We start from the raw sequence: 23,573 nt of genomic DNA, 5'->3' as shown, positions 1-23,573 counted from the left end.
TTCAGAAACATCATCTGAAATACATCATGTAGTATTCTTGAGGAAGCAGGCAATTTCAGGTGAATTACATTCATTTAACAATTACATCAACAGCATAATGGATGAATCTGAATTCAGTATGTTATTCTAAGAAGTGCTTATCTTAGCCTGCCTCCATGGCTCTGTCCAGCCTACTTCCTCTTTCATAGCTGCAGCTACCACAAGATGGCACTATGATACAGAATATGTGTGCATACGCTGGCTGTGATTTGGACATCAGCTTCTTTCCGCTTCCCCTCCCCCATATTTTTGTTATGAAATATTAAACTCCTATTATCCAACACAAACCTCACTCTTCCAAGAGTATATTTTAATGCACAGAATTATAAACAAGTATGTACCAATACAATGGAAATAAGAAAAATAAGTGAGAAAAACTTGAAGTTTGTAACAAAAATATTGCAATCAGGCAACAATGTTGTCCTAAGAATAGACTAATGCAGTAATCCTAGGAGGAACTATCTCTAACCATAAGAAAGGGCAATAAAGGTTCTATTGACTTCAACAGAGCTATAGTTTACACCAGGGGTCGGCAATCTTTCAGAAGTTGAGTGCCGACTCTTCATTTATTCATTCTAATTCAGGGGTGAAAGTAATTTAAAGGACTTAGAGTACTTATAGAGACCTTCTAAAAACATTAAACTGTGTTTTTAGAAGGTCTCTATAAGTCTATAATATATAACTAAACTATTGTTGTATGTAAAGTAAATAAGGTTTTTAAAATGTTTAAGAAGCTTCATTTAAAATTAAATTAAAATGCAGAGCCCCCTGGACCAGTGGCCAGGACCCAGGCAGTGTGAGTGCCACTGAAAATCAGCTCGTGTGCTGCCTTCGGCACGCGTGCCATAGGTTGCCTACCCCTGGTTTACACCATCTTAGGACTCATCCCTTTGCTTGTGCTGTGCCTTCTTGCTGCTTCTTTACGTGTAAGGACAGCCTCAAAGATCCTCTGCTTTATTTTGTTTTATGTTACAAATACCAGCTCTCGACTTTCCTGCCTTTGCTAGAGTGCTCTCTGGTGGACTGGAGAACTACAAGAGTGGGATAATGATACATTGAGTGAAGCCTGAGCTGCTGTTTCCACAACCTCAGCTAAGAGGAGAAAGGATGCGTATGTAACCAGAATACACAAACAAGAAGAACTCCAAGTTTTGTGTAGTTTTTGTAGAAACTGATTTAATTCAAACTCCTGAAAACTGATGACGAATCCCTCTGGGTTAGATTGACCAAACAGTGCATACTGCAGTGGTTCTCAAACTTTTGCACTGGTGACTCCTTTCACATAAGAAGCCTCTGAGTGTGACTCCACCACCCCTTATAAATTAATATATATATTTAACACCATTATAAATGCTGGAGGCAAAGCGGGATATGGGGCAGAGGCTGACAGCTTGTGACCCCCCTTGTAATAACCTCATGACCACCTGAGGAGTCCTGACCCCCAGTTTGAGAACCCCTGGCATCCTGGTAGCACCCTAGAGGGATTGTCAGGAGGCATTCTGTCTCAGGAAAGCAGACTGTCTCCCTGAGCTTCCTCCTGTGCAGAGGGAGTGCACACAGACTATTAACCCCCTCTGGGGTCCAGCAGACTCCTTTCCTTTGAGTGCAGATTGCAATTCTGCCAGACTCTTCAATAGCCCAAGTAGCTACACTTCATCAAATAGACATAACAAAACAGGATTGCCTCTGCTATCAACAGTTGAGAATGAACATTACTTTTGGAACCAAATATTAAAATCAGGGCTTAAATTCAAATTTGTTTGTTTTAGCTATTGATTTAAAACTAATACTTTGAACACTAATTTTTGACTACAAAATCCATAGCAAGATAACGATCACTTTCAATGCCATCAGTCTATATGCAAGGGAACTAGATTAAGAGATTCCTGATGATGCCAGCAAAAGGAAGTTTACAAAACTCACTTTGTGCAATGTTTCAAGAGCACCATCTTGTGGTTTTCCCTTTGCATGGCACATTTTAGCTTTAATATAGTATAATTGCCAGGAAGGGACATTCTAGTCTTATCTGAGAGTTTCTTTTCTTGGACTCTTCATATCTCACAGTCTCACATGGCTTTCTTCTCCTGCTATGTGATTTGACAAGCAGACAAAATCTTTGGTCCTGATTGGAGCATACTGCCTTTGAACCTTTCCCAGAATGGTAATTTCCAAAGCTATGAAAGACTAATTTTTTTTTTTAACCAAAATACTTCAGCATGTAAAATGTAATCCATTTGTAAGTGAGCCTTCAGCTACTGGCAACGTGTCTGAAATAAAGCTTAATTCTGCAATTTCTTAGACAATCTACCAAGTGAGGGTCAGCATAGGTTGTGGAACATGAAGGGTCCAAACCTCAAATTGATCAGGTAAGATTTTCACTTATGTTTCCTCCATGGGATTCTCACTGCAGGAAAGGCCATTCCTCACAGGTGGATTACATTGATAGCTTAGATTCTGAGGGAATATGCTTTTGTTTGGAGTTTTTGTCATCCTTCACTACCTCTGGCTGCTGGGGTTGGATCTTTAATATAATTATCTTTTTTGACTATCTGAAGAGGTACAGGAGAAGTCTCCTGGAGTGTCATCTTCCTCAGTCTCACTGGGACAGTTCCCTCTTCGTTTGGGAACAATAAACTAAGTGACAAAACTTTTTCTTGCTTTTTGATTTCTTAAGACTTGTCTTGAGGTAAGTGACTTCTTTGAATTGCAAAGATCTAAGGCTTAAAAACCTTTCTAATTCTTAAGGGGCTAGTCTGGGTCAAAAGCAGAATTAGGGCACAAGATTATCGGTCTATTCTCTTTATTCCTATTATTAGATCTTTAATGTTGAGGTGGGGTGAGTTCTGGGGATAAGTGAGACTCAGGGGAGGCGTTTTTCTTTTTGGTTTACTTCTTTGGGGCAGGCTGAATATCCATCTGACTGAGGATTGTGGAATTAGTTCTCAGCCCTTTCAAGTATCGATTTTGACAACTGGTAATCTGGGATTGAGGCTGGGAACCTTGAACAGCAATAGAAGCCATAGAAGCAATGTCCCATGAATTGGGATGCAATAGTCTCTAAACCAGGGGTTCCCAAACTTGGTTTGCAGCTTGTTCAGGGTAAGCCCCTGGTGGGCCGTGAGATGCTTTGTTTACCTGAGCGTCCGCAGGTGTAGCCACTCGCAGCTTCCAGTGGCCGCAGTTCGCCGTTCCCGGACAATGGGAGCTGCAGGAAGTGGCCTGGGCTGGGCCACCATTTCCCACAGCTCCCATTGGGGCTGAAGGAATCGACTGGTCATGGCACGAGAGAATATCATGTGGCTGTGCACTGGTGGGTGAAAAGCTGATATGGCTGCCAGATGCACCTTGACAGACGAGAGCGCTAGGCCCTGGGCCCTAAAATGGAGATAATCTAGTATGAGCTGGATCGGAGCAGCCACTGATGAGACGTCCTGATGGGTGGCCCACCGGGAAAACCAAGACCATTTCGCCAGGTAGTCCTGATGTGTGGAGGGCCTCCTGCTCTCCTGGAGGACGCGCTGGACTCCCTCCAAGCAATTTTCCTCCTCCCGGCCTAACCATTGAGCAGCCATGCCATGAGGTGGAGGGCTGCTAGGTTGAGGTGGAGGAGGTGACCTTGGTCCTGGGAGAGAAGGTCCAGGCGGGTTGGCAACGGCCATGCGGGGGGTGACTGCCAAGCTCGTGAGAGTCCCGCACCAGTACTGCCTGGGCCACGCTGGGGCAATTAGAAGGACTCGAGCCCTGTCCGTCTTTATCTTTTCCAAGACCTTGCCGATCAGTGGACTTGTGGGAAAGGCATAGAAAAGCTGACCCGACCAGGGCAGAAGGAAGGCGTTGGAGATCGTGCCCCTGCCCAGCCCTCCCCTGGAGCAGAAAAGGAGGCACTGGTGATTCTGCCTGGTCGCAAAGAGTGCCCCATGTTCGGAAAATACTGTGCAGCTACCATTTGTGCTGAGAAGATAAGTCCCGGCCTAGCCAATCTGCCCCAAAATGTCAGACGCCCGGTAAGTGGTAGGCTTCCAAGTTGATATTGTGAGCTATACAGAAGTCCCACAGCCTGAGGGCTTCCTGGCAGAGGGCTGAGGAATGGGCCTCACATTGCCTATTGATGTAGGACCACCAGCAGAGGGGGGCTAGCACAGGTTTGGGCACAGTGAGGACTTTGTCCATCCTGACTCTGGACTGGGAGAATGCGGAGGCCAACCAGAGCTGCAGGGGTCACATCCTGAGTCTGGCGTGATGAACCACGTACATACACGCCAACATATGACCCGGGAGTTGGAGGCACACACTGGCGGTTGTCACAGGAAACCTTGTGACCACCCCGATGAGCTCCCTCAAGGTTTCGAATCTGTCCGGTGAGAGGGAGGCTCTGGCTGATGTCACGTCCAGAATCGCGCCAATGAACTCTATGTGTTGCACCGGAACCAATGTGGATTTGGTGTTGTTTACCAGCAGCACCAGTGTGGTGTATGTGGACAGGAGGAGTGTTATGTGATCCTGTACCTGTGATCTGGAGCTGCTTTTGACCAGCCAGTCATCAAGGTAGGGAAAGATCTGGACCCCCGACGCCTGAGGTAGGCTGCTACCACAGACATAAACTTTGTGAAGACTCTGGGTGCCGTTGATAGGCCAAATGGGAGGACAGTGAACTGGTAGTGCTCCTGCCCTACCGTAAAGCAGAGAAAATGCTTGTGGCCCTCGAATATATGAATGTGGAAGTATGCGTCCTGTAGATCATACAATAGATCATACCAGTCTCTGGGATCCAGGGAGGGGGATGATGGATGTCAGAGAGACCATGCAAAACTTGAGCTTTACCATGTACTGGTTCAGGCCTCGCAGATCCAGGATGGGCCTGAGCCCCCTTTTTGCCTTTGGGATAAGGAAATAGCAGGAGTAGCGCCCCTTGTATCTGAACTCCGCTGGTACCACCTCCACCGCTCCTAAGCAGAGGAGCCTCTTGCTTAAGTAAGCTCTCAAGAGAGGTGTCCCTGAAGAGGGACGTGGTGGGGTAGAACGAAACTGGAGGGTATAGGCCCAGGAGATGGAGTTGAGGACCCATCGGTTCAAGGTCAACAGTGACCACTCCGGGAGGAAAGTACATAGGCGGTTGGAGAAGGGAAGGTTGGGTGGATCCCTGATACAAACTGGTAAGTCGCTCCTGGGCGTCCCATCAAAAATGGCGCTTACTCGCCTGCTTGCCCTTAGAGGGCCCAGATTGCCATTAGCGGGCGCTTTTTATAGTCCCTTGATTTTTTATAAGGTGGTTCATATCTGGAGTGGGTTGCCTGACTTGGGGCCTACTGCAGTTTGAATTTGGTCCTGGCCGGGGCTGGGACATAGAGATCAAGGGTCTTTAATGTTGTGCGGGAGTCCTTAAGACCGTGTAACTTCACATCTGTTTGTTCCACAAACAGGGCCTTGCCATCGATTGGAAGGTCCTGCAGGGAGTTCTGTGCCTCGCTGGACAACCCAGGCAACAGGAGACACGATGGTCTCCTCATGGACACTGTGGAGGCCATAGATCTTGCAGCCGTATCCGTGGCATCCAAGGCTGCCTGAATGGCCGCCCTGGCGGCAGCTGTGCCCTCCTCAACCAGAGCCTTAAACTCCTTTTTATCAGGATCCTGGAGGGAGTCTGCAAATTTGGGTATTGAGTCCCACAAGTTGAAGTTATATCTGCCCAGCAGGGCTTGGTGGTTCGCCAACCTCAGCTGAAAGCTCGAGGACGAATACATTTTTCTACCAAATAAACCTAGTCTCCTCAAGTCCTTATTCTTAGGGGTAGGAGTGCGTTGACCTTGACGCTCCTTATGGTTGACCACCTGGACCACAAGGGAGCTGGGGGCGGGGTGGGTATATAGATACTCCTACCCCTTGGGGTACACAAAATACTTCTGTTCTGCCCTCTTAAAGATGGGGGGCAAGGAAGCCAGAGTGTGCCACAGGGCATTTGAGATCTTTGCCAACCCTTCATGGAGTGGGAGGCCCACCCTGGCGGGTGCCATAGCCAAGAGGACATCGAAGAAGGAGTCCAAGGGTTCCTCCACAACCTCTGGCCAGAAGTGGCCAGCAGCAGCCAGCAGTAGATACAGATCCTAGGTTGGGGGGGCGCACAGAGCTCCATCCGCTGCCCCCGCCCCAAGCACCGGCTCCGCACTCCCATTGGCTGGTATCCAGCCAATAGGAAATGGGGGGGCAGTGCCTGCAGGCAAGAGCCACATGCCTCTGCCTAAGAGTCGGACCTGCTGCTGGCTGCTTCCAGGGCACAGGATGGTCCACGGTGCCAGGACAGGCAGGAAGTCTGCTTTAGCACCCCCGCTACACCACTGACCAGGAGCTGCCTGAGGTAAGCCCGTGCCCCCATCCCCTGCCCCCCCCAACCCAGAACCCCTTCCTACTCCTATCCCCAGCCCCACCCAGAGCCTGCACCCCCAGGCCAGAGCCCTGACCTCCTCCCGCACCTCAACACCCTGCCCCATCCCTGATCCCCCCTGCACGCCTCATCCCCACCCAAGCCTGCACCCCAACCCCTGCCCAGAGCTCCCCCCACACCCTGAACCCCTCATTCCCAGCCCCAACCCGCAGCCCTCATCTCCCACCCCAACCTTCTGCCCCAGCCCTGAGCCCCCACCCCCATTGGGTCATGGGCATCAATTTTCTTCAACTGGGTTACCAGAAAAAAGTTTGAAAACCACTGACTTAGACATTGCTCAGTTCAATGCCTGCCTGGCTACATGCCCTGTTGCCTAGTAGAATCCTCAGCCACCAACTAGGCACCAAACAATTCACCGTGAGGGTTAGTTCTCTAAGGACTTGTTTAAATGATGCATTAGTGCACACCAGCTGGGTGGTAAATTCTAGTGCACACCAGCATGTCATGCGCCAACCTGTCCATATGAACCCTGCTGGCTCATATGAAAAGTTTCCTAGTGTGTGCTGGCATAGCGCTGTGAAACTGAACTACATCAACACACACTAGGAACTTTTAATGGAAACCAGCAGGCTCCACATGGCCATATTAGCAGACAACACGCTGGTATGCAGAATTCACACCCCAGTTGGTGGGCACTAACAGTATAGACAAGCCCTAAGAAAGGAATTCTCAGAAGCCAGCAAGCTGAGTAGGGAGATGCCCAAGCTAGCCAGGAATAAAATGCTGAGAATGGCTTAGGCACCTAAGTAGCTGACGGACCTGGTTGGTGGGCTAGATAAGCACCACACTCCACTTGGAATCCTCAGCTGTGAACTTCTCCTGGAATTAGACATCTAAGCCAGGTCAGCTGCTTAGGTAGCTGATGTCTAATAGCCAAAACTGCATGGCTCCTGCTCATTCACAGCATCTCATGCTTGCTTGTTTCCTGGCTTCTTGAGTGCTGTCCTGCACCCAACCTATCAGTGGCCTGCATAATTAGAGCACATCTACAGAACTGGGTCCTGCTGGCAAGATAGATGTTCTCCTTAGTCTGACCTGCTCCAAAAGGCAAATTTGCTGGCTAAATAAACCTAAGTTCCAAAGCAGGCATAGGAAAATTTTGAGTTAAGACATCTGAATGTTCTGCAAAAAGGGTCCAAGACTTAATGGTTGGCTCTGTTGGCAGAGATCTGTAGAAGAAGGGGAAGTCCTATGGCCCCAACCAAAATGTCTGTTCTGTAGAAAGTGTTACAACTGTGAGACATGATGGATACAACAAAACATACTTTACAATCCATAAGTTTGTTAAACTATAAATCTTTGTATTGAGCTCAATCTATCATCTTACAACTATATTAAAAAGCAATCACTAAAGCAACCTTATCTTTTCCAGTTCCCAGCCATCTCCCCTGCAAACACTATTCTTCCCCTTGCCAGAAAAGCATGTCTACATTAGACTTAAAAATATTCTTACCATTATAGCTCCACTTGTAGGAGCACTAGTATAGACAAGGCTCATGCACACACTGGCATTTTAATCACATTTAGGTCTATGTTAACCAATGTTAGACAGTGACTAACATGATAGAGGTTGGTCTGCCCTACTATTCCCAACATGATTGCAAAATTAAGAAAAAAACTGAGCATACACCAAGTCAGGATGCAGCATTCTGACAGAACTCTGAACAAGCACTAAGAACAGGAAGGCTTGAATTAAATACAATCTACTGTGCTGCTCTCCCATGGTCTGAAATCTTATCTACCAAGGCTGTAGGGGCCCACAGTGGTTAACAAAACTCAGGTAGTTACATTTGGCAGCACAGTCAGTCAGCTCCTGTTTCAGAGCCTGTCTTCAAACACCACAGAACAGTAGTCTGTGGGCTGGATCCAGAAAATTAGGACCACAAACTACTCAGTCCACGGTAGATCTTCCACTGACAATGGACTTGTTCTTGGAGTGATGAGTACTCACTTCCCATTATCTTTTCATGGGAATTGCAGATGGCCTGAACCTCAGGAATAGATTCAATGTGAGTTTTACACAAAAAGGGAATGTAGAATATATTTTTTTATAATTAAACTTTTAGGGACTGGAAATCCCCAAAAATGAACTAATGTTAGAACTGATATTATGATGTAACAGAATCAAGACCTACAGAGCATCTACATTAAATTCTGTTGAAAACATTTTAATTTATTTTCACATTTACAGTACAAAAGGTAGACAGACAAATATTTAAAGTCATATTTACATATATACAAACACCTAAAATGTAACATACAATTTGGAGAAAAGTGACAAACCATTTCTCTAGCAATATCACAATATATTTTTTATTTTTGGGATGAGTCAGTATGGCAAGAGTCCTAGGTCAGTTTGTAGCTTCTTGATCATACCAGCAGGGGAGGAATGAAGAAACACCAGTCAAATCCAAGATTAATTTCAGGTAAATCATCAGACCAGCTAGTGTTTTGAAAATTAAACTAATGTAAAGTTCCAATTTTAGACTGATGAGGAAAAGCTCAAAAGCAAAGCATGTACTCTAAAACAAAGAGTCCCACAACTTTTTGTATATAAAAGGACCTCATTAAGATGCACATTCCAATTCAAATTTCCACTGTAAACTAATTTAAAAGACTTTTCTGGAGCTATAAAATAAAATATTATTTATTAAAACAAAATCCAATCCTTAAAACAATTCTTATTCCACCCATGTCTTCAGACATGAACGAATACTTGCCAAAAATGACCAGTTAAACTTGCTTTTTTTTTTAAGTTAATAGTTAAGAACATTTTTTAAAAAAGCTACTGTAGAATTCATATCATATTTTCTTTTAAATTTTATAAATCAGTAAAAAAACATGTTTGGGTATGGACAAATTTCTGAAAATTCTCAAAAGTTTTTTAAAAATTGCCTACAACTGAGAAATGGATCTAGAATATATTCAACTTATTTTCTTTTTAAAAACAGATATTTACTAAGAACCACTTCCACATTCACTTTTTTTAGGATAACTTTCATCTCGGAATTAACCTTGGTGATATAATAGCTGCTCCTGATAGCACAACAGATCACAATCTCCGCAAATTTTGTTTGCTCTTTTTGGTGCCAGGAAGAAGTCCTAGCTGAGAGCTTGATTTCACAGGTTTGCCACTTGCACAGTCTCTGGAATTGTGGTAGCAGCACAGGCACTTGGTGCAAAAGTCAAAGCTACAGCTTTCACGGCTGCATGTTGCCCTCTGTAGATAGGAGTCATATTTTGCAGGTGAGCTGCAGCGACTACAAACCTTAAGGCTTTCAGTGTTTTTCAAGGTCTTGGCAGCCTATTGGGAAAATATACATTTATTTTTAGTGAAATAATCACTGGAACAAGTAAATACACAATCACCAAGTCTTCCCCCTTGTTTTATAAGAGCCTGAGTTTGTTAGTCTCCAAAGAACGTTGCAAGACCCTTCTTTTCTCCCTTAGGATGAGTGAAAGAGCTGGAGAGTGGTGGTGTAGAACTTTGGTGGGGATTCTGTGGTGAGGTTAATTAACTTACTAGAGTTATATTGTTGATGAGCTATTGGATATGTACAATTTTAGGTAAACAGATCTAAGACACTTTTTAAAACATTGTCAAGGGTAACCAGAACATTGGACTAAGAGTCTCTATTGCAGAGTAATAAATATATAAATAAATAAATAAAAATAAGGCCTGGATCTCTCAGCCCTTATCTAAAGAGCATATATGATGGGGCCTCAACTATATTTACTTTCATAGGTGACAACATCCATTTAGAATTACATTCAACTTAAAACACTGTAAATAGAACTAATTTTCAGAAGTGGTGGGCACCCATCCTCTGAAAATCAGCCCCTCCCCTCCAAAAGGTGCCTCAAGTTGGGCACTCAAACAGAGGCAGTCAAAAATCACTAATCACTCTTCAAATTATGGATTTTATGGAAAACATTATACTAGAGTTTGATGTGGAATGGCTAAAAGCAGCAGCAAAAAACAGCAATACTGAAAGTTATGAATGTGGGTTTACAGAAACTTTATACTTGTTTGTCTTGGTGAAGTCAGTATCTGAATGTATTATCAGGTGAAGTAAAAGTCAGTATCTGAATGTATTATCAGGTGAAGTAACAGATCTGCCTAGCCTGGACACTTTGCTGTGGACTGCGATATTTGTAACTTATTCCAACTATGAAGCACTTGGCTAACCTCAAAATCATCTCTAAACAGGTAAAACACTGAATTTGCAGCAGCTATTAGCCAAGCAATACACCCAACTAAAATGAAGTCAGAAACTACTCTGATTTGAAAGACACCAAGCAAATGAACTGAACTGGAAAATTTGGAAGTTAGTACACTGTTGAACAGCAAAAGCCACTGGTCCTAAAGTGCCGATTCAGCACATCAAGGACAACAGTCCTGTGGCCAAAGTAGGAAAAGATTAGTTTTAATTTTGAGGCAAACTATAAAGACAAAACAAGAGATACAGTTTACCACAGAAACCACATAAATCTATGCTGAATGTTCCATACAACTTGATTGGGGAGGAGTGGGAGGAGATTCAGCACATATATTTGCAATTCATCTTTAATGTGCACAATACTTTTTACATAAACCCTATGGCAGACAAACAAGAGGGGTCCAAAACACAGAGTAATTAGAATTCTATCTTTTCACCATTTATGCTTCTTGGGAGATAGACTGTTCCGTTTAGTCAGTTTCACCATCTGGTTGACAATGCTGTTATTTGGGAAACATTTTTAAAACACTGTTGTCAAGAAGTTTCATGGAAACACAGATTCAGCCTAGTTTTAGAGGCATGGCTATGATCCCTTCTATACAAGATGAACTGTGTTATGTCAGGCTTCTTCAATGAAGGTTGCATAATAGGTGAAGCCTTACTCTTGGGTGAGTAAAGGGGCTAAGAATACAACACAAAGCTTCAGCAGTCTCATTCTAAGGAATGCTAGTATGTACATTTTTTGAAAGAGAGGCTTTTTTCAATTCCATACAACTACAAGTAAGAGAAGCATAGCATGGGCAGGCAATACACAGATTTCCTTTCAGTTATGCTGATATACGTCAATCTTTAAAAATAAGCTAGTACAGGCCTATTAGTCATTGGCTTTTCTTGAGTAGACACTGCTAGTCATGTTATATTACAAAGTGAGTCAGTTCTTTGAGGGAAGGGACTGCATCTTACTGTATGTTTGGAAAACACACTGTGCATAGATGGCAATTAGGGGGAAACCACAAAATTACTTTTCGCTTGTACCCTGAGCTAAGATTTACACCCAAGTTTTCTTCTCATAGCCTTATTCAATGAAGAATATCCTATTGTATTATACAACTCCCCACCCAGTTTTAGACATACAGCAAAAACAAGTTCCATAATCTAAATTTGACAGTTATGCTTGGAAAGCGCTACTAGTGGTTAGAGTTGTGGTGTTTATTTTAGAAACGTGAGTTAAAAACTGTTCATGTACTATTCTTGACAGCACACCAGTAGTTGAAGAGGAATAAAAACCATCAGCATTACCTCTGAAAACTCCATGTGTCGGCTGTAAGAACCATTTTGATTGCTCTGGTTGGATTCTTTGGATCTGGATGCTTTCTTGGATGAGCTGTTTGGAGGGGCTGCTGTCTGAACAGAAGCTAAAGCTACTCGATACAGAACATATTCCCTTGTTACAGTATGTTCTGTGGGCTGTACTCTACCATCCTGTCAAGAGGTAAAATGAGGTTAAGATTTAACAAGGCTCTTCTTTAAGTAACAGTCAGTATAAAAATTTAACTTTGATGTAAAGTAGCTGTTTGTGTCTTTAAAATAAAGTATTGAGGTTTTCTTTGTAAACTTTTCTCTGGCTAGCAAGTTTATGGTAATTTTTTCAAACCTTGATAGTAAGCTATGTGGCTATCATTTTACCTGTACTTTTGGTGTAAGTAGCTATTCTCATTACTATTTTAAAGTAGGGCTGTCAAACAATTAAAAATATTAATTGCAATTAATCGCAAGATTAATCACATTTTTAATCACACTCAAACAATAGAAGACCAATTTAAATGTATTATAAATATGTTTGGATGTTTTTCTACATTTTAAAATCTATTAATTTCAATTACAATGCAGAATACAAAGTTTAGTGCTTACTTTATATTATTTTTTATTACAAATATTTGCACTGAAAAAATGATAAAAGAAATAGTATTTCAGTTCACCTCATACAAGTACTGTAGTACAATCTTTTTATCATGAAAATGCAAAAGATAGTGCAATCTACAAGTTGAAGCATGAAGGGGCGTAGGAGTATCCAGCATATCTGGCACATAAATGCCGGCTACAACAGTGCCATACAAACACCTATTCTCACTTTCAGGTGACATTGTAAACAAGAAACGAACAGCACTACATCCCGTAAATATAAACAAACTTATTTGTCTTAGCAACTGGCTGAATGAGAAGTAGGACTGAGTGAACTTGTAGGCTCCAACGTTTTACATTGCACTCAAAAACAAAACATTATGTAAAAAAATAATTCTACATTTGTAAGTTGCACTGTGGCAACAAAGATTGCACGGCAGAACTGAAAAATACTATTTCTTTTGTTTCTTTTTTACAGTGCAAGTGAGCACTGTAAACCTTGTATTTTGTGTTGTAATTGAAATGAATATTTGAAAATTGGTATCTATTATTGTTTAACAGCAGGATTAAAACTGTGATTAATTTTTTAATAGAGTTAATTTGTTTCGAGTTAATTGCTTGAGTTAACTGCAATTAATGATAGCCCTATTTTAAACATCCAGGGGACAACACGGTTTAGGCCACCATTAACGTCAATAATCTTCAATTATGCTGAACATTATTTCCAAGTTACCACAACTTTTAACCATTTAGACAAATCATGCAATTGACTCAACAGCAAAATTTTAAAACAACAAAACAATTTTTTCATCAATATTTTGTTGTGATGAATAGGAATGTTTGTATCTTTTCCACCAAGAAGTGAACTTCTAGTTCAGATTTTTCAGGTTTGCACTTCAGGTTAAAAAGGATGTCAACATGAACAAGATTTAAACACCTCAGTTTAAATATCACAGGGCCCAGCTCAGAGAACACATTTTCAACATATAATCAAATAATTTTTTTAAGATCTTCATCCTCAAGAGCCACAGCTAGCCCTCAGGCAACAGGTTCTATATCACTGATTCAGATTGAAAGTTATCAAATGCAGGAACTTACAGAAAGGCTTTTCACTGCTTTACTATACACGTGGAAAGCCCATTTGTCTTCCTTTAGAATTTTCTTCCATGTTGGACTCACTTTAGCCACACTGTAGTGAAAACACAAACATCTTAACAACTTCTGAAAGTAAAAAATAAACTTGTTGCTCAACAATATGTCCAAGATCTAGTCCACTAATGTAAGTGTCCTCAAGAGACCGAGTCCACACCCTCCTCCTCCTCCCCTTTCAAGAGGCAGGCTACTCCGTCACCTCTACTATTTATATCTTGCAGTACCCAAAATGTCCTAGACTTGTGCAAATATAAAAGGTGACAGGGTGCCTGTCCCAATGAGCTTACCATATGAATGGAGAAGAGAAATTTTTAAAAGGCAAATAAACATTGTGTCATGGTAAGGGTAGATGAGCAAATTTTGGTACATTTTCATGGTAGTTTTGTAGAGCTGGAATATTATATATTATAAGTTTTCTATGAAAGATGCACATCTCTACTATATAAGAACATGCATCATGTTAAGTAATGCAACTTTTTAGAATACTTTTGAAGTTATAACATAATACTAACCAATGTGCAGAAATCAAGCTCATATGCAGAGCGGCATTCCTTCTGGTTCCCACTAGCACTATCACTTTCCCAATGACAAACTCCCACAGGTTAGTAAACTTACTTTATTAAGTCCATCTCCTCAAGATGTCTTAAGATGTTTGCTAAAAGATGTCTGAGGTCCCTTTGGAAGAGTTCACCAAGAATGTCTATTCCATCTAATCCCATTTTCCTGCCAATTAGATTCCTAAGTCCAGCGCTTCCCTGGGAAACAATTCTGTCCACAATAGCCCATGATTTAACATTTCTTTTACCACTTTTTTTCAAAGTTGAGCAAACCAGTTCTTCAAAATGGGTAACAGGTAGCAAGGTTTTTTTGGAAAGCTGTGCTTGGCTTTGGTTCATGAGACAGTGATTTGGTGTGCCATATATATTTCCCGCCAGTAGTATACTGTCCTCATGTTCTGTTGGATCATTGTACTCGCTGCTCAACATAGAGGAGTAACCACTCTCCTCATTAAACCTACTGTTTTCTAATGCCTCCATTTCACAGGCACCTTCACCAAATCTGTACAATACTTTCTGGTTTTCTTTGTTATGTACAAGCCTTCCTTCAGTTTTGTGGTCAATATTCCTGGGGGTTGCATTCTGCAGTTCACTATGCAATAGCCTCTGAGATTCTTTAATACAGTCTTTACAAGACCCTTCTTCATAATTCGAGATAGAAGATTCTTCTAGTCTTGTCTTTACTGCATCAGTCTTTAACTGTGCGAGTCCAGAACGGACATGGTTACAATTAAAATCACATTTCATTTTGGTGGAGTGGTTAAGGTTTGCTTTCATTATTTTCTGGTTTGTATCCTGCAACAAAACAAAAAAGTATTAATCCAAAACAGCATTAACCAGAGCAAGTCAGTTGCACAGTTAATCCACACTTCTCTACAGCAAACAAGTATTGCAGGCTTCTACCTAAGTGATGAGATTCCCTGTGACAAGAGGATTCCCTGTGACTGTACTCTATGACTGGAAGGGACCTCCTGGTTCGTACGTCCCTAATCCCTATGCTAAAAGTACACAACACCAAGAAGAAAATGTTTAAATTGGAAGACATTTACCATAATATAAATACCAGGACAACCTGCCAAACTACTTGGCTCACCTGTCCATTTAAAATTCATCCTATATAGAAATGCTCTAAGAACCCATCAATACAAGACATCCGTCCTTTCCCAACAGGCCTTTAATCTTAAAGAAAAACATTCAAATAAATGTTTGTATCAAATTTAATACTACAGAATAGATTATGATAATCTTTTTAATGAAAGACCAAGTTAAAAAAAAATGTAAATGTTTCACAATGTGTCTTACACTAATGGCCAATTTGTGTAAATTTCCAGTTTTCCACAGAATACACACCTATTCTCCAATACCTTCTGAGATGGAAAGTTCTACCTTCTCACTAGCTGCTAGATAGTGTAAGTGGGAAGGGGGAGCTTTCCTCTCTATCCTTAGGAAAAAAAATGCTGTGAGGGAGGGAAAGGTATCACATAGCTCCACTTCATTTCTTTTCATGGTTAATAAGCTCCATTTTATAGTTTCTCTATTTCTCTCCTGCAGACATGAAATTCCAGAATATCTTGGACCAGGGGTCCCCAACACGGTGCCCGCATCTAAATGCGCCCGCGTCCTGGCCGGTTGTCGAGCATTTCAGCAGCAAGTGGCATCGAGAGGCATCACCGCCAAAACCAGCAGCGTTGCTGGCGGGGTGCAGGGGAAGCAGCCGCTTCCCCTCAGCACATTTTCAAAAAGTGGCGTCTGCTGGGCCGGTGCTGCCGGCAGCACGGCTGGAGGAGCCATTGGGGGGGAGGGGCGCGGCCAGAGGAGCGAGGGGGCCGGCTCCTCGGCCATCGCGCCCCACGCTCAGCACGGCCTGAACATCGCCGCAGCCACCTCCTGCGGCAGCTCAGGGCTCGACAGCCAAGCGCTCTCTACCCCTTGCTAATGCGGCAGGCGGGGGGAGGCGAAACGGCCCCTGCGCCTTTAAGGCCGCCTGGCTGGCGAGCCCTGCATGGAGCACACCGAGTGCTGGGGGCAGGCTGGGGACAGGCGGCGGCGCAGGACGGAAGGTGAGCGGCAGGGGTTCGGTGCCTTGCACTCGGGGGTCCAGGCGAGGGGCTCCCTGGGGCCAGGCCCGCAGGCCGCACTGTCTGTACGGAGGGCCCTGGCGCAGCGCAGGAGCCTGGAGCAGGGGGACAGGACCCCGCGGGTGGGGCTGGGTAGCGCAGCCCAGCGGGGGACACCTGCAGAGCGCGCTGGGCAGGAGACTCTCTCCCAGGACCGCGAGGGGACGGGGGTATCTGCACCCCCAGGAAGCCCGCAGGAGTCCTGAGCCGGTCCCCAGGGTTAATCTGGGGGGGAAATGGGAGGCACCAAGGGGGGCGTGGCCAGAGGAGGTGCCAAGGGGGGGCGCCTTTTTTATGTTTTCTCCCCTACACTTAGAACCTGGCTACGCCACGAAACGCCACCGAAATTCGGCGGCATTTCGGCGGATGCTCCACTGCCACCAGACGCAAAGGTTGAGGACCACTGTCTTGGACCATCTGGTATGTGCCTAGTCAGCCAGCTGCCCTGCATTGACTGAGTGAGCATGTGTCCCTGAGCTGAAGTTCTACTTATGCTGTCTGAAATTAGTCAAAGCCAGTTCTTTTAATGGAGCTCCACAAGGACTCAAATTCCATAACTGGGAATTCTGTTAATCATTTACAAAAGTGACATTCACAGCACATTTGAACCTCTTCTCCACTTCACTGCAGCCAACTTGGAATGAAATGCAAAAGCTATTTTAGACCAGCTCCACTATACATTTTTCAGAACAAAACTGAATAACTTCTCCAACTGAATATGCAGGAGGGTGAGTTAGTGGGCAGAATGCAATTTCCGAATTGTAATTTGAATATAATACAGGCATCACTTTTAACTCTCCAAATCCACACAAAACAGTACCTACTGAAAATAGTACTAAAAAAAGTATCTTGCCAGTTTTCAAAAGCCAAGCACAGTTGGGCCAGTCAGTACTTGAAGGAGAGCCTGGGAGAGGAAAATAACGCAGTGCTGTAGGAAGTCAAGTAGGTGATTCAAAATGTGGCATTCTCTCCAGAGACAGTCCTGAATCTATACTCCAGCATGGTGTTAAGGCACTCTACTATTTAAGTATCAGAGGGGTAGCCGTGTTAGTCTGGATCTGTAAAAGCAACAAAGAATCCTGTGGCAAGACTTGCATCCGAAGAAGTGGGTATTCACCCACGAAAGCTCATGCTGCAAAACGTCTGTTAGTCTATAAGGTGCCACAGGATTCTTTGTTGCTTCTACTATTTAAGTGCATGCCTTTCAGATCCCAATCAATGATAATTGAAACTCCAACAGCACCTTTTCATAAGAATAGAGAACATTACCCTGGATAAAATTGTGCTAAAAACAATTTACTCTAACTTTTTTTTCCTGCCTTTTAGGATAGATATAATGGCATCCTCACTTCCTGTCTTAAACGCCATGATACAATTCAATGCATTTCCAAGTGGCTTCTACAATCGTGGTTTTCAAACTGCAGGTCGCAGTGGCTCTGGTCAGCACCGCCAAATGGGCAGGCTAGTCTCTACCTGTTCTGACACTGTGCTGCACTCCGGAAGTGGCCAGGAGCAGGTCCGGCTCCTAGGCGGGGGGACCACAGGGCTTTGCATGCTGCCCCACCCCGAGCACTGGCTCCGTACTCCCATTGGCTGGTTCACACCCCAGAGCCCCCTCCCGCACCCTAAACCCCTCATTCCCAGCCCCACCCCACAGCCCTCACCCCCCAACCCTCTGCCCCAGTCCTGATCCCCTCCCATGCCCCAAGCCCCTCATCCCCAGCTCCATTGGGTCACAGGCATCAACAATTTTCTTCAACTGGGTTGACAGAAAAAGTTTGAAAACCACTGCTCTAGAAGGAACAGAGTGTTACCGAGAGGGTTCCATGACTTAAGGGGGACAGTTGGGAGGCAGCCACTTAACTGGACATGCTGCTTCTTAGATATTAATTTGCCAGCAGGCAGAACCATGATAGGGGCTCCTTCACAGAGTACCAGGCCAAAGTACACTTCAGAGGCAAGGTGGAGGTGGTCCAACCCCCACCATGAGGGGGAGGACGTGGTGGTTGATGGGAAGAAGCCACCCCCATGCACAATTTTGTTGACTGGGGGCAGGGCATGTTTTTGGGAAGCTAAGAAGTATGCCTTAATGTTAATGGAGATATCCCTTCACATATGTTAATGGAGCAATAGGAGGGTACCCCATGTATGCTGTGATGATATTTCTCCCATGTGTTCATAGTGTGGGGAAGAGAAGTGATCTCCTACACACTGGGAAAAGCCTGAGAAGTGTCCTTCCATGTGGTCACAGTACAAAAGCAAAACCAACTCCTGTGTTTGAGGAGACTGAGGAGTCCCCAGATTTTTTTACATGGTTACAGTCACAGGCATTTCTAGGAGTTTGGGGAAAAGGGTGTTGCATAAATTTTCGAAGTGAAGGGAAGAAGTGTCCCCTGTATATTTAGGGTGCTGCATATCCTTTTTTTTGGAGTGAAATAATTGGTTCCCTCCGTGTACTGTGAATGGGGCAACGATGTGGTTCTTGCATAGCTGAATTAGTGAAGGTGACCCCCCTCCGGGCTGTGTTAGAGAAGATGCCGCTAATGGCCTTGGTTGCAGCACGGATAAGGTCTTTGCCGCCTTCTGGGGTCACTAAGCTACATCAGCTCAGTGCATCTGTTCCTAGCGTGGTTAGTACAGTGCAGGGTCCCAGAGCTGTCAGTCTATTTCCATGCCCAACACCCTGTGCCTGAGCTGGGCCGCTGCCGGCAGAAGAGCCCCCGGTTCTGCCATCCGCACACTGAGACAGGTCTTGCCGCCTCTTTCCATCATTTTTAAACGTTTCCCCCCAAAAAGGGGGCCGCGGGGCCAATCTGCCGCCAGTTTGGGCAGTGTCCCCTCCCGGCGGCATGGCCTGGGCGGGCGGGCGGGAGACGGGGCGGCGCGGCTCCTCCTCAGCCTTCCTCCCGCCCGCCGAGACCCTCGGGGCTGGCGCTTCCCTCGCTTGGGGGAGCAGCGCGGGGCCCGCCGTCCCGCGGCAGGGGGGGGGACCCGGCTGCAGGGCCCTGAGATTCGGGGGGGGGGTGATGGGAGGCAGGCGGCTCCCCAGGGACCCCCGGGCTACCGGCCGAGCCTGTGCCACTCGCCCCCGTCCCGAAGCACGTTCGGTTTCGCCGGCACAAGAACCGAGGCCCGTAGCCAGAGCCCCGCTCCCGCCATCCGTCCCCCCCCGGCACCCCGGCCCGGCCACGGCGCCGAGCCCGCCTTGACCCGGGACGTGTCACTGCCCCGCGGCCTCTGAGACGGGGGCAAGTCAAACCTGCTGCGGCGGCTCCTCAGCCCCGTCCGGCCACAGTACCTGGGCGCTGCTCCCTCCGCGCGAACCGCGGCCGGTGAGTGACTCTGGGCGGCTGCCGCGCTTGCCGGGTACTTTTAAAAACTTTGAATTTGGTGTCCAAAATCCCGGCGGCCAATCAGATGCTGCCCCACGAGCCCGACTGCCAATGGCGGTGAGGCTGTAAACGGCGGCCAATCCCGGGGCTCGCACCGAGCCCCGCCTCCCTCGCATTTTCCCTCTTCGGAGGGAGAAGAGCGAGGCGAGCGCGAGCCCGCGCCCATGGGCGTGTCCAAAAGCAGGGAGGGAGGTTGGCAGCGCGCGCTCTCCGGGGAGGACACGTGGAGCGCGGGAGAGAGAATTCGGCGCCGCCCCAGCAGCGGTGGCGGCTTTTCTGAACCGCCTCATTGCCTCCCTGGGTCTCAGCGCTCGCGCAGCTCCATCAGTCACCCCGCGCCTGCGTTCTCTGCACCGGGTGTGCCAGGCAGCGTGGATCACTTTTTCAGGGAAAAATATTTACTGCAGAGGACTGGGACATGTGGTCCATAGTGAGGTTTATTTCTAAATTCTCGGACTGTGGGTCAATCATTCCCCCATCTTTGTGTCGCAGTTTCCCCACTCTGTAAATTCGGGGTAATTGTACCCCAGTGGCAGTCTGTAAGCCAGCCTAGCTAGCACCTCTGTAAACTCCTTAGGAACATCCCAAGGGAGATGTGGAAATGAAGGTCATTCCAATGTGCTAGCACAAGCAGAGCAGGCTCATGTTAACCATAAACTGCAGCATAGTCTACTCCCACTGGAATACTGGACAATGCAGAATTAATATTCTCTGCAACATTTTATTTTTTCCTGCAGAATTTATTATCCCCGTGCCCCACCAGCACTCCCTGGCAGGGGCAGCTAGGGCTCACAGAGCCAGACAGCCTGGGTCTGAGAGCTGGAGCATGATGATATTGTGACAAATAAGATGTGCTGAATTTTAAAATATTGTGTACATAACTTTTTGGTGCAGAATTCCCCCAGCTGTAATATTCCCTCCAAATTAATGTTTCCTCCCCCTTTATATGTTATTACACCATTTAATTATTCCCTTGAACTACAAGAGCTGCAGTTTCACTTACCCTCTGCTGTGGTTTGGTTTATGTTACGTTGTCAGGTTCCAACCTTCTCCCTCACCCCCAGTTGTTAGCTGACCAAAGTTCTTCAGTACCCCAAATATTCAGTGTCACCTAGACAATAGCGGAACAGAGTTTAGCAGGCAGAATCCTGTCTCAGCACTGGCTTGTCTAGCACTTCTAGGCTCTGCAAAATATGTTTAAGAGGGATCCTCCATGGAGCAATGTGGGATTTACTTTATTCGGAGGAAGGAGAGGACGTAACAGGTTGCCATGCTGCCCCCATAATAAAACCAAAAATCCACTTGCTTTAAACTCTGCTTGCCTGGCTACTAAATAAATTTCCAAGGCTATTAGAACAATGGCAATGCTTATTCCTTTAAATACTTCTTGTCTATAAGATGCTCAGTTGCAGTGGAGAAGCAATTCAGGATTAAGTCCACCATCTGCACAAGACAAGAGTCCAAGTCTAGAAATAGGCAGCAACAAAGGATACTGGCTGTGGCCAAAGCTCTAGGTGGCAATGTAGGACATACTGTTCACTTGGGCAACTATTAGGTTTAAATAAGTCCTTCTTTTTCCAGCAGCCATTTTGTTCCCTAAGTGATCCTGTATTCTGGCCTTAGTACTAGAATGGCAGGGAGGTGATTTTAAGAACTCAAGAACTTGAAGAGAATGGGGGTTGCACTTACAGATACACAATATGACCGTACACTTCTGATTTTGCGTATAAATATATCAAAATTGTGAAGAGTAGAGCTCCATTCTTGCAAAAAGTAGTGCAGATACTAACTTTGAGTGTAAGTACTCCCATGACTTCAAAAGGAACTAATTTAATGGGTAAAGTTAAGCTTGTGCATCAGTGCTTAACAGAATAGAGCTTAGTACTAAGGCCAGCATACAGGATCATCTTAGGAAACAAAATAGCCTCTGGAAAGCCAAGTTTAAATAAGCCCTTAATTTTATACAAAGAGCTTGTATATTTATTGGTTCAAACCAGAGAAGCAAGTAAATGTAAGATAATGGAATGTAGATATAAACTTGATTATGTTTATTTTTATAATTGCATTCCTTAATTGTTTACAAACACATTAAATTACATTGTATATGTACTTTATTGAAATTATGCTTTTTATAAGCAAACACCTGCAAAGTTTGTTGCAAGTACTAACTTGTTTTTATTCTAATATGTTATGGTGATTTTGTTAAATAGAAATCGGAAATAAACATTTTTACCCATAGCAATTTCTTTCCTCATTATATGACTCATTTGTTGCCCTATAGATATTATTATATATGCAATACATGATGGTCGTGTGTGTGTGTGTGTGTGCGCTCTGTCACAATTGCTTTTGGTGTTTTGCATACCCAAATATAAATGTAATGTTTCTCATTTATCCTCCATTTTAACCACACAAAAAATACCAGCATATCCGAAAGGCAGAATTTTTCTTTACATAAATCATGATTTGTCTCTATTACCTAGTACTGAAATAAGATTCACCTGTTTAAAATTTCCAGGATTACCTATACCACCTGTACAAAGACAGATTCAAATATAATTGCTACCCTCCAGTTCTCCAGTACAGTAGCTGATTTTAAGGAGAAAACAGGTATTTTTGTTATCAGCTAAGATACTTTATATTTAATTGGCATTTGCCTTACTCTTGCAAGAATTGCCATCTTTAATGACACTGGCAGGACAATTTACACTGCCATCCCCAGGCTGGACCATTCTGAGTAAAGGACTTCAGATCTCCAGGGCTGCTAATGCAACACTTACACAGCCATGATTAGTCAGCACAACAATGTATATAGACAATAAAAACTCCACCTTTACAGATGAGATTAGCATCTTGCTGAAGGTTACAGAAAATAGTCTAATCACCATTAGTTTTCTAATAGCATATAACCTTGATATAACTGATAAAAAGAGGAAAGCAAGAAACAGAAGACCTGAAGCTCAGGCTTCAAGAAAGTACATCTGAAATCCACAAAGGAACTTGGGCATTGCAACTCTGAGCCTAGCTTTCAGATGCTTTGAAAATCACTGGAATCCACAAAGCCTATGTTAGGTGCCTAGGCTCTCTATACAATGCATGGGGAGAGAGAGCACCAGAAAATGGGATCCACGAATGTCAGCAGGCTAGGCATGGTAGGAAATGCTGATGAGAAAGGTATGTCCTAAATTCTGGTAATCTCAGGTGCCTGTTAAAAGTTCAGTGCCTGAATCTGGTCTGCAGGGAGGCACCTATTTCTGCTTGTGATCCACAACCAGGAACCCCTCTCTTGGAGTCAGGTGACTTAGGTGCCTAAGACATTTTCACAAGAATCAGTTCAGGTGCCTGTCTCACTCCACACAAAATGGCTGTGGGGGAAGAGGGGTTCTCCCTTGTAGTTTTTAGCTCAGTGCTTGAGGTACTCAGTTGAGATATGGGATACCCTAATTTAAATTCCCCCCTTTGCCTGATGAGAAGGGATTTGACTAGGGGTCTCCCACCTCTCAGGTGAGTACCTTAGCCACTGGACTATGGAATATTCTGATGTAGCTCTCAATCTCTCGTTGAATTAATTCTACTTTAATAAGATAATTAAATATTAATTGGTCCAGAGACAGAAACAGAGTCTTTGTATAGTCAAGTGGCTAGGTCACTCACCTGAAAGGTAAGAGTAGCCCACTCACAGTTGAGCACCCTAACCACAGGCCTAAATGTTATAAAAGGGAGGCTCCCTGCATCCTTGGCTTTACACTGTATGG

The 23,573-nt window shown here is 44.6% G+C and overlaps 1 protein-coding gene across 3 annotated transcripts in view; it reads right to left on the bottom strand.

The window, feature by feature from the left end:
* Positions 1 to 8,683: 8,683 nt before the first annotated feature.
* The window catches only part of FBXO5 (F-box protein 5), a 15,083-nt gene continuing 193 nt past the window's right edge, over positions 8,684 to 23,573 (bottom strand). Inside the window, exons 2-6 of one of the 3 annotated variants that reach the window (XM_039529663.1) lie at positions 20,822 to 20,929; positions 14,368 to 15,104; positions 13,699 to 13,789; positions 11,998 to 12,180; positions 8,684 to 9,782 (exon numbers count right to left, since the gene is read on the bottom strand). In XM_039529663.1, coding sequence (XP_039385597.1) covers positions 9,531 to 9,782; positions 11,998 to 12,180; positions 13,699 to 13,789; positions 14,368 to 15,086 — 1,245 coding nt within the window. In that variant the 5' untranslated portion in view covers positions 15,087 to 15,104; positions 20,822 to 20,929 and the 3' untranslated portion in view covers positions 8,684 to 9,530. Of the gene's footprint in view, positions 9,783 to 11,997; positions 12,181 to 13,698; positions 13,790 to 14,367; positions 15,105 to 19,685; positions 19,848 to 20,821; positions 20,930 to 23,573 lie in introns of those variants that run through there. The other 2 variants (XM_039529665.1, XM_039529664.1) reach the window with 2 other exon arrangements.

The sequence above is a fragment of the Mauremys reevesii genome, linkage group 3 (genome assembly GCF_016161935.1).
Source record: "Mauremys reevesii isolate NIE-2019 linkage group 3, ASM1616193v1, whole genome shotgun sequence".
NCBI classification, from domain to species: Eukaryota; Metazoa; Chordata; order Testudines; family Geoemydidae; genus Mauremys; species Mauremys reevesii.
Note: the sequence above shows the minus strand (reverse complement) of the source record. Positions and strands in the feature narration are given on the sequence as shown.